The 11,824-nt window shown below is 42.3% G+C and overlaps 1 protein-coding gene across 1 annotated transcript in view; it reads left to right on the plus strand.

The window, feature by feature from the left end:
- The window catches only part of LOC120056875 (PDZ and LIM domain protein 4-like), a 38,384-nt gene extending 30,125 nt beyond the window's left edge, over positions 1-8,259 (plus strand). Inside the window, exons 4-7 of the mRNA XM_039005133.1 lie at positions 166-425; positions 733-908; positions 5,891-6,035; positions 6,751-8,259. Coding sequence (XP_038861061.1) covers positions 166-425; positions 733-908; positions 5,891-6,035; positions 6,751-6,955 — 786 coding nt within the window. The 3' untranslated portion in view covers positions 6,956-8,259. The remainder of the gene's footprint in view (positions 1-165; positions 426-732; positions 909-5,890; positions 6,036-6,750) is intronic.
- The last annotated feature ends 3,565 nt before the right edge of the window (positions 8,260-11,824 follow it).

Here is an 11,824-nt window from a genome sequence, read left to right on the forward strand (position 1 = left end):
TGCAGGTCCTCTGTGCCAACAGTCACCTTCATTCCTTGGAGATGATGTAATTCATGTTCCCGTAAATAATGTTAGGTAACGAACAAGCAGACTATGACGGATATAGAAGTGCATTGGAAACAATCATACTTTTCTTAATGGCTCCTCTGCTCTTTCCTTCTCCAGAATTTCCGACCAATCAGCACTGGACCAATCACAGGTGGATACATCAGTGGCTACAGCAGCGGTCACAACGGCAGTGGATACAGAAAACCCTCCTACATCTCCGAGCCGCCGCACCTCAACAACGGCACCTCCAAGCAGCTCAACAACATGCAGTACAACAACCCAGCCGGCCTGTACGCACACAACAATGGCAGCAATGGAGACAGAGACAGGGTCTTGCCAAAACAAATGGGCAGCTTGAGCCTGAGCTCCCCACACAGGTGAGGCATGGTGGCCATGGAGGAGTGGAAAACCTCTGCGGTAGTTTCAAGATATCCTGGTATATTCACCATGTCAATGTGAGGACCACGTATGAAGTGTTGTGTAACTTGTTAATGTTACAGTATCTTCTGGGATTTTTACTTTGTAAAACTGCATTTTCTTTTTACCCTAAAAATAAGTCATGTCACAGCATTTATGAATTAAATCTAAAGACAATGCAACATTTGGTGGAGACATTTCAGTCATAGAAATTGTTGATCACACTGAATTCAGACTAAAAACTACTTAATTTGTTATCTCTTTCAGCCCTGAGCCTCCGACGCATTCTCCTCTGGGACGTAATGGGAACGGTCCTTGTTTTGAAGTCACCACAGAGTCAGACGTGTACAAGATGCTGCAGGACCCAGAGGAGCCAGTCTCTGCACCCAAACAGTCCGGCTCCTTCAAATACCTACAGGGCATACTGGAGGCAGAGGATGGAGGTACCCTCATTTGTAGCTCTATATGACTGTCAATTTATTTAGCGGTTTGTATATGTCATTCACCCTACAGTTTATTTATTTATAAATGTGTGTGTATATGGGTCTCTCTCCCTCGAATGCCTTTATTTGTACTATTTTCTACATTGTAGAATAATAGTGACGGAATCATGTAGTAACCAAAGTGTCAAACAAATCAAAATAAATGTGAGATTTTTCAAAGTAGCCACCCTTTGCCTTGATGACAGCTTTGCACCCTCTTGACATTCTCTCAACCAGCTTCACCTGGAATGCTTTTCCAACAGTCTTGAAGGAGTTCCCACATATGTTGAGCATTTGTTGGCTGCTTTTCCTTCACTCTGCGGTCCAACTCATCCCAAACCATCTCAATTGGCTTGAGGTCAGCTGATTGTGGAGGCCAGGTCATCTGATGCAGCACTCCATAACTCTCCTTGGTCAAATAGCCTTTACACAGCCTGGAGGTGTGTTTTGGGTCATTGTCCTGTTGAAAAACAAATGATAGTGGGACTAAGCGCACACCCGATGGGATGGCGTATCACTGCAGAATGCTGTGGTAGCCATGCTGGTTAAGTGTGCCTTGAATTCTAAATAAATCAGTGTCACCAGCAAAGCACCCACACACCATCACACCTCCTCCTCCATGCTTCACTATGGGAACCACACATACGGAGATCATCCGTTCACCTACTCTGCGTCTCAAAGACAGAGCGTTTGGAACCAAATATCTGATCAGACCAAAGGACAGATTTCCACCGGTCTAATGTCCATTGCTCGTGTTTCTTGGCCCAAGCAAATGTCTAATTATTTTTGGTGTCTTTTAGTAGTGGTTTCTTTGCAGCAATTCGACCATGAAGGCCTGATTCACACAGTCTCCTCTGAACAGTTGATGTTGATGTGTCTGTTACTTGAACTCTGAGGCATTTATTTGGGCTACAATCTGAGGTGCAGTTAACTCTAATGAACTTATCCTCCGAAGCAGAGGTGTCTCTGGGTCTTCCTTTCCTGTGGCGGTCCTCATGAGAGCCAGTTTCATCATAGCGCTTGGTGTTTTTTTGAGACTGCACTTGAAGAAACATTCAAAGTTCCGACATTTGCTGCATTGACTGACATTCATGTCTTAAAGTGGGCTGTCATTTCTCATTGCTTATTTGAGTTGTTCTTGCCATAATATGGACTTGGTATTTTGCCAAATAGGACTATCTTCTGTATACCACCCCAACCTTGTCACAACTGATTGGCTCAAATGCATTAAGAAGGAAAGAAATTTAACTTTTAACAAGGCACACCTGTTAATTGAAATGCATTCCAGGTGACCACCTCATGAAGCTGGTTGACGGAATACCAAGTGTGCAAAGCTATCATCAAGGTAAAGGGTGGCTACTCAAATATACAATTATGATTTTGTTTAACACTTTTGTGGTTACTACATGATTCCATATGTGTTATTTCATAGTTTTGATGTCTTCACTATTCTACAATGTAGAAAATAGTAAAAAATAAAGAAAAACCTTTGAATGAGTGGGTGTATCCAGACTTTTGACTGGTACTGTATGTGTGCATATTCTGTATACTCATGATTGTTTATGTACATTTCGATATGTTTGTATTTTTGAGCTAAATAGTTTCCGTTGGAAGTGTAGCGTGTGATTTATTTCCAGACACAGGACTGTGTGAAGTTTATTGCAAAACAACCTGAGAAATATGACTTCCTGGTGTGTCTTTTGAACTGTTCACATTCCAATAAGTAGGCCTAGGCTCTCTGAAGTCTTTAGGAGTGATGTTTTAGGATCAGACTCTTCCATCATGGCCAGGCCCTAGCTCCTCAAGGAGAACCCAAACAGACCAGATAATCCCTAGACCGCATGCCAGGTTCCTATCGGAGCTCCCTGAGAAGGTTTTGGATGAACTGCAGGCCTTGTTGTTCTTTGAATTTGTCGCTAATCACTTGCAGGTGTTACAGGAGATTAGGGAAGAGAGAAGTCAATGGTTTCAACAGAATTCGATTAAATGGCACCAGGACAATTCACCTGCAGCAGGGTTTAAAAAACAAAAAAAAGAATTTCACAACCACAAAGGCGTCATTGACACTGGGTTAAGCTTCTGGTAAGATGCTGACACACCTTGAAGCTCTGTTTGTTGCTCTCAGTCTGGAAATCCTTGCTTTGTTCTGAAGGATTTTATACTCTTTTCCAGCTCAGCGCTGATGTTAAGAGAGAGAGGAGCGTTTGACTGCGTGTGATATTGTCATCCTCATCCTTTTAAAAATATCATCCTCATCCGGTTTTGAAAATGTCGGGATCCCTGGGATTTCAAGGGAGAGCAAACGAGTTGGTCTGTTATGCTTGAGCCCAACAGGCTCTGATCTTACATCTGTGGTGTCAGACAGGGTGGTGGGTGGAGACGATGGCATGGCAGATTCTGTTTATTATTAGAGTGAACTCCCTGGCTATACCAATCACTGAAAAATCCACCACTTTATAGTGACATATAATAGGCAGACAGACATAGAAGGGAAGCGATCATATATTTACTTTACTTTTGAGGATGCAGATGTGACACAATGTACCGCCTGTAGCTGAAAAATAAGCAAGTCAACTCTGAAGTCTCTGCCAACCCCCTGTGTAGGAGTGTAACCCTTTTGAGGTTGTTCAAAATAAGAAATATAGACTGGGTTACATAATGTTTTAAATAGTTTGTTTATCTAGGAATGGTACTCCCATTAGCCACCATCTGGTTTATAAAAAGCTGCTCTAATAACTAGGTGGGAACTCCAGGCACCAGATCTACAAGTTGGGGGGATCACAGGCTATGAACTTTATTCATAAAGACTTCTTAGTAGATGTCATTCCTACAGATATAGTATCTTAATTTGACCTATATTGTCACAGCAAAATAATCCTGCTGCAACAGGATTTAAACGTTTAGTCCATAATGTTGCTTGATCAGTGGTTAGCCTACTTTTGGCCAGTTAATAACCTATGTAAAGTGCCATACTGTTAATATAACACTGTTAGTGTGGGTTTTCAGTGAATTTATGTAAATCACAACACTCATCTGAATTTCCTGTGGTGCAGGAATATTCTCAGTAACAAGAGGGATCAAATGAAGATCCTACCATCTGTATGTTACATCATCTCCTATGGAGTTTATGAATGGGAGTGTCACGGGGGCAGCTCTCCATGTCTGCTCGATAAGACGGTTGTCTGAGATATGAAGTGTATCTGTCAAATGACGCTAGCGCTGCTTAGTGGTTCTGTACAAGTCCTCTGATTAAACCTCCCTCTCACTTGTGAGCATCCCATGAGAACTTCTGACCAGAATTTGAGTGCAATGATGACTAGATGCGTAATAGACCAATTATTACGGCAAAAATAGATCCTGTTATTACTCAAACCTCAAATAGTCACAGAGCATTAGTGGAGTGAAGAAACTTCTTTGTCAAGTACCAGGTACTTCACCAGTATGGTGGGTAGGCCATGCTGTGTTAATGGGGCATGTTGGCACCTCATCACTCCGTTGTTCAGGGAGAGTGTGATTGTAGCACTCTGGTGTGATGGTCTGCTCCTTAATGTGGAATGTTTGCTCTGCCAGGCAACTGCATATTTAATCTCCTAATTGATGTGTTCCTGCTGTGTGTCAGGTCCTGGCATCCCTGGTATGTGGAGGGGGGGGGGGTGGCACAGGTAGAGATGGGTGGAGAGAGGTATAGAGAGCAAATTAAGAGATGGGGGAAGAAAGAAGTAGAGGCTAGCAGTGTGAGTGCCGCTCTGGCCCTCTGCCTGTACCCCTGCCATGCCCCCTGAGGGTAACACACAAACGGAGGGAAGTGGTAGCTGAGGAGTGATGTCTCTGTGGTCGATGGGAGCTGACCTTGGTGTCTCCCTGAGCCAAGTGTGAACACCCTTAATTCTTCGCCATCTTTTCACTCAGAGCTGATCACTGCTTTCTGAGCTCATACTGGTGTAGGGTGAAGTTGCCCCTAGACTGATCATGGGTAAATTTGTCATTTTCCCCAACTAATAGTCAAGGTTAGGATCAGGGAGGGGAAGCTAATCCTAGATCTGGTCCTAGGTGAAACTTCACCATGTAGCCTTATACATGACCTGGAACATTACCTTCACCCTATAGCCTCATGCATTACCTTCACCCTGTAACCTCATACATTAACTAGAACATTACCATAATTACCTTCACCCCGTAACCTCATACATTAACTGGAACATTACCTTCACCCTATAGCCTCATGCATTACCTTCACCCTGTAACCTCATACATTAACTAGAACATTACCTTAATTACCTTCACCCCGTAACCTCATACATTAACTGGAACATTACCTTCACCCCGTAGCCTCATGCATTACCTTCACCCTGTAACCTCATACATTAACTGGAACATTACCTTCACCCTATAGCCTCATGCATTACCTTCACCCTGTAACCTCATACATTACCTGGAACATTACCTTCACCCCGTAGCCTCATGCATTACCTTCACCCCGTAACCTCATACATTACCTGGAACATTACCTTCACCCCGTAACCTCATGCATTACCTTCACCCCGTAGCTTTATACATTACCTTCACCCCGTAACCTCATACATTACCTGGAACATTACCTTCACCCCGTAGCCTCATGCATTACCTTCACCCCGTAACCTCATACATTACCTTCACCCCGTAACCTCATACATTAACTGGAACATTACCTTCACCCCGTAGCCTCATGCATTACCTTCACCCCGTAACATCATACATTAACTGGAACATTACCTTCACCCCATAGCCTCATACATTACCTTCACCCCGTAACCTCATACATTACCTGGAATATTATCTTCGTTACCTTCACCCCGTAGCCTCGTACATTACCTAGAATATTATCTTCGTTACCTTCACCCCGTAGCCTCGTACAGTACCTGGAACTCTGCTGGTCTTAACCGAGGTCTTTTCTTTGTCCACAGGTGTGTCCCCCACTGACAGGTCTGGAGTGAGAAGCCTAAGGTCCCCAGTTCAATCCCCAGTCCCTAAATTGGGCAGCCCCATTCCTGGCCCCATGCCTGGCCTACAGAAACTCCCCCAGTGCACGCGCTGTGGCAACGGCATAGTGTGAGTCATTATAAAACCGAAAAGATGACAACTATACTGTAGACTAGGTGTGCGTCCACAAATTGCACCTTTTTCCCTCTAGGCCTACGGTGTGCTACGTTTGACCAGAGACTGCATAGGGGATAGGGTGCCATTTGTGACACAGTTTAGTCATGCTCCAACAGGTCCAAGCTTATAAGATGTTCATATATCACTTTTTTTAATAATTCAACCTCTGCACCACACCCTCTCCTCAGGAACCCAGATATGCTAGTAATCCCCACACTGCTCAAGCACCATGGATAAACAGTGATGTCATTTGAACAAGACTGTTGTGGAGGCTTAGCACAATGGATCTGTTGTATAGAGCGTTTACACTGGGTTTTAGGCAGGGCACTAAAGAATGAACCTACTTTTATAGCAGTAGTGGGTAGGATAAAGGGCTGGATACAGGGGCCATTCAGATTCAACCAGAGTTATGGCTGTTTTTGAAGCTGATTTAGTCCTTATTGGTTATGCAAATACTCACGTCCATGAATGGCATACTTGTAACTTGAATAAACAGGGATGTACTTAAGAAAATGTATGATATTCAAATAGCTCTTAATTTATAAAATTATTGAGAAGCAATTATCTTTAACATTTTACTAACATATGCACTTTGTGACAACTGCTGATGTAAAAAGGGCTTTATGAAATGCATTTGATTGATTGACTAATAACATGGTCTGTATAGGGGCACCATCGTGAAGGCCAGAGACAAACTGTACCACATAGAGTGCTTCATGTGTGACGACTGCGGCCTGAACCTCAAGCAGAGGGGCTACTTCTTCATTGAGGAGAACCTGTACTGTGAGACCCACGCCATGGCCCGTGTCCAGCCTCCTGAGGGATATGACGTGGTTGCAGTCTACCCCAACTCCAAGGTTGAACTGGTCTGAGCTGGTCAGACTTTAAACACAACCCCCCCTCAGTCTTATCCACAGCTCCCAGCAGGTAGCAAGTTTTTCCAATCCAATGCACTACATGTCCAAGCTGTCGCCGGAAAAGATCATGTCAGTTTAGAGTGGGAGAGTGGTGTCCAGAGGTGTCTAGTCTCTCTAGCTCTTTCACACATAATGTACAGCATGCTATTCATTTTTCTGACAGACCTTACATTTTTACTCCTGCTGAGTACAACAAAACGGAGGGCTTTTCTTTGTCAATAGGACTTTTAGATCTTGTTGAAACATAAGCAATATTCAACAGAATGACATCTCACATCTGGGGGTGGTTTTCTATTTTTAACCCTGCTGACTAAAATGCAGTTAATGGAATTCGGGTCAAGCACCTGACTGAGAATGGAATTGAGCTTTTACTGCTTCTCACACGGTTGCTACAGTTAAAGAACCCCAGCTTTAGTACATTCCAGTGCCACAAGAGAAAGCATTTTGTATATCCACTGTTGCAGCTTTTAAAAAGCTGTGGGGAGTAGAGACCCAAGGACATGAAAACAATGACTCTAGGATCTAGCCTGCGAATCTAGGAACATGTAGGAATAAACAATCATTTTAGGTTCTTTGTCACATTTTGTAGAAACAGACCGTGCTTGTTGGCTGAGAGACGGAATTTGAAAGTGTATATTGTTTTCTTGTTTGATTGATATATATATATATATCTCAATCAATCACAGCCAAGTCCAATGAATTAATCAGATTTCTACATGTCCAGGGAGGGCATTTATGTGCTTTTGGAAATGACAGAAATATTCATGCTTGCAACAAAGTCTCTTCCCCTGAAATTGTAGGATGAATTAGGATGACCACTTCCATTTGTGGACCTGTACAGAATCATGCAGCCTGAGGGACGGCAAACAGTAGTTGGATGAAAGTGCTATTTGTAAAATATTTGATTCTTTAAAAAAACAAGTTTTAATTGTATTTTAATTCGATCTCATAGTGCTTGTTATTCAATATCCACCATGACCCTAACGTTTAGCTACTGGAATGCCAACTAGGACAGTAGTTTGTAAATTATGTGAAATGATTTTGGTGTTTTAAGTTCTAATTGTACATATTTGTTTCATGTCTGTTTAACAAACATAACTAGTCACTCTGCCTTCACACGTCTGTGTCCTTTTTAAATGCTTACCGTGTGTAGTCACAGAATCCCTTCGTGTTTAACTTATTGTTTTGCAGACACATTTCACTCTGGTTTCTTCTATTTGTTTTTTAAGATATAATAAAGTAAGAAATAAGTCAAATCATACTCATGATTCAGCTATTATTTTTTTTACAGGCATGATGTATTGTGACATTGAGAATAGTAGTTTAACTTGCCTGTGGACACACAGCATAAAAATAGCAAGGGGTTCCAATTTGTGGAGCGGTATAATCCTGTCCCTGACAAGGCACTTTACCCAACAGCATGTACTCTGACCTCCAGCTTGGAGTCTAGGCTTGTCTCCCAAATTTCACACTATGCCCTACATAGTGCACTGCTTTGGTGCCATTTGGGATGCACAGAAGTTGACTGATCCAGAGACATCCACTTCCTAGAGACCTTGTATTTGTTTGAAATTCCGGTGCCACAAAACGGGTTTCATAACATTGTCTCTTACAATGTGTTTATGGGTTGTGAGAACAAGTACTCAATGGTTTTTAATTTGTCACAAGCACACTTTAGTGCTAGACTTTTAACAACTGCATTTTTGAATAATGTTCTAAACGGTGGGATCAAAAACCTACACAACATTAAAGTAATCATTTATTGTATGGTGAATGTTTGATTTTCCTCCCACAAAATGTTTGAGGACATTTTGGGTCACTTGATAAAACATGAGAAGCTTGAGGGTTGTTTAAAAACAAATGTCAAGTTTACCATACAGATGTATGGCTGAGATTCAGTGGTTTACTATAATCTGTAACATAAGGCGGGGGAGCCCTTCATACCCCATTAAATATGTCTTCATGCCGTATTAACGCGTTCAACAACCACAATGGTTGCAGAGAGCGGGAGGGAGTAAGACAGAGGGAGAGAGATGCACGAGGAGGCAGAGACGGGAAGAGGGAAATTGGTCGGTTTTAATTAAGTCTGTTAATAGCACAGTGATGTGGTTTAGCAACATGGCCAACAGTTAGTGACTTGATTCCAAGGCTTTGAACACTCCTCTTAAAAGGCAGTGTGTAATATTTTCCACATTGGTGGCATGTTATGCTGTTAATCACAAGTCAATCACCAAACAGCAGCAGCAAGGAACATGGCATCTAGGAAGCTTGTCTCTCATACTTTCATCATGCATGGAGAACATGATAGACTTTAGACTCAGTATAAGTGGGGAGCTTTCACAGCAGCTGAAATCTCTTACCATTAGGTTAGAATGCGTTACTCTTCATTAATATATTTGCATGTACAGTGCCCTCGAATTATTGGCATCCTAGGTAAATGATTTTAAAAAGTCTGAAAAATTTCAGTTTATCAGCTTGATCTTACTCAATATCATACTGTGTGAATCAAACCTTTTAAGTTAAGATTGTTTACAGAAAAATCGTAATCCATGTTTTTGAATAAAATAATTTGTCTTTTATTGGCACCCCTGCATGTGGTACTTTGCACCCTCCCTTTGCCAAGATGACAGCTCTGAGTCGTCTCCTAGAATGTTTGAAGTGGGAGAACACCCCTTTGCCAAGATAACCGCTCTGTGTCGTCTCCTAGAATGTTTGATGAGGTGGGAGAACACACCTTCCCTTTTCCAAGATAACAGCTCTGTGTCGTCTCCTAGAATGTTTGATGAGGTGGGAGAACACACCTTCCCTTTTCCAAGATAACAGCTCTGTGTCGTCTCCTAGAATGTTTGATGAGGTGGGAGAACACACCTTCCCTTTTCCAAGATAACAGCTCTGAGTCATCTCTTAGAATGTTTGATGAGGTGGGAGAACACACCTTCCCTTTTCCAAGATAACAGCTCTGAGTCATCTCTTAGAATGTTTGATGAGGTGGGAGAACACACCTTCCCTTTTCCAAGATAACAGCTCTGAGTCATCTCTTAGAATGTTTGATGAGGTGGGAGAACACACCTTCCCTTTTCCAAGATAACAGCTCTGAGTCATCTCTTAGAATGTTTGAGGTGGGAGAACACACCTTCCCTTTTCCAAGATAACAGCTCTGAGTCGTCTCCTAGAATGTTTGATGAGGTGGGAGAACACACCTTCCCTTTTCCAAGATAACAGCTCTGAGTCATCTCTTAGAATGTTTGAAGTGGGAGAACACAGGAAGGGATTTGAGACCATTCCTCCATACAGAATCTGTCCAGATCCTTCAGAGTCCTTGGTCCTCGCTGGTGGACTCCTCTTCAGCTCATCCCACAGGTTTTTAATGGGGTTTAGGTCAGGGGACTGGGACGTCCATTGCAAAAGCTTGATTCTATGGTCAGTGAAGCATCTTCGTGTGGATTTGAAGGTATGCTTTGGATCATTGTCCTGCTGGAAGATCTAACGACGACCCAGTTTTAGCCGCCTGGCAGAGGCAGACAGATTTTGGCCTAAAATCTCCTGGTACTTGGGAGTCCATGATATGTATCCTGACAAGGTTCCCATGGCCATTGGAAGTAAAACAGCCCCACATCACAGATCCACCACCATACTTCAGTGGGGATTAGGTTATTTTCTGCATGACCATGGCTCTTTTTACGCCAAACCCACCTCTGGTGTTTGTTGCAAAAAACATACCATAGCCTGGTTCCAATAAAAGTTCCAATGACATTAGCAAATTCCAGGTGCTAAAGTTTGTTTTAGTGACAGCAGAGGCTTTCATCTGGCAACCCTTCCAAATAACTTGTCATGGAGGTGGCGTCTAATTGTAGTTTTGGAGACTTTCTGACCCCAAGATGTGACCAACTTATGCAATTCTCCAACTGTGATCATTGGAGATTTTTTTTGCCACTTGAACCCTCCTTCTGACTGCGTGGGTGCAAAATACCGTTGCGTCCTCTTCCAGGCAGGTTCATCAGAGCTCCGGTTTTACATTTCTTAATTATTACCCTAATAGTGATGGGTATTTTCAGGGATGTAGCTAGCTAACTTTTTATAGCCATTACCTGATTTGTGAAGGTCAACAACCATTTGTCTAATTTCTTGTGTGTTCTCTGGCCTTTCACATGTTGATGGATGACTGAGTTTAGCCTGGCGTCACCTCATATTTATACTCCAGTGAAACAGGAAGCCATGGATGACCATTTAAGAGTTCCCAAAGACTCAGATGAACTTTGTATTTTTTAATCTTAATCAGAATATACATCAATAAGATGTTATTCATAGGAATGTCTAGGTGTGCCAATAATTGACATGCGTGTTTTTGAATAAAATAATTTATTGACGTTAGAGGTTGTTGAGTGTAACATCCTTTTTTTCTTCATATTTACCTAGGTTGCCAATAATTCAGGTCACTGTACATTAAAATGGAGTGTAGTTTAATAATCCAGTAGATACGAGGCACAAATACCATACGTAGTACTGAAGTTACTCGACGTAACAGAGGGAGAGCGAGCGAGAGAGAGACGCAAAGAGAGTACTTGGAAACTCCATGGAAAGACTTGTGAGCTCCAGTATTTCAACTAATTTCAGTTCTACTGTAAACACTGAGCTATGCTGAAGATAAACACTTCATGTCTCCGTAACCGTCTGTCTTATGTAATGTGGCCAATGTCCCTACTTTGGCATCAGCTAGCTATCTGTCCATCAGAATAAACACGATGTGAGGAGTCTTTTGGGAGAGCTTCAAACCCCACAAAACATGACAAATGCCGGGCTTCTGTGAGGCATATATATATAAAA

This window comes from Salvelinus namaycush, chromosome 12 (genome assembly GCF_016432855.1).
Source record: "Salvelinus namaycush isolate Seneca chromosome 12, SaNama_1.0, whole genome shotgun sequence".
Lineage (NCBI taxonomy): Eukaryota > Metazoa > Chordata > Actinopteri > Salmoniformes > Salmonidae > Salvelinus > Salvelinus namaycush.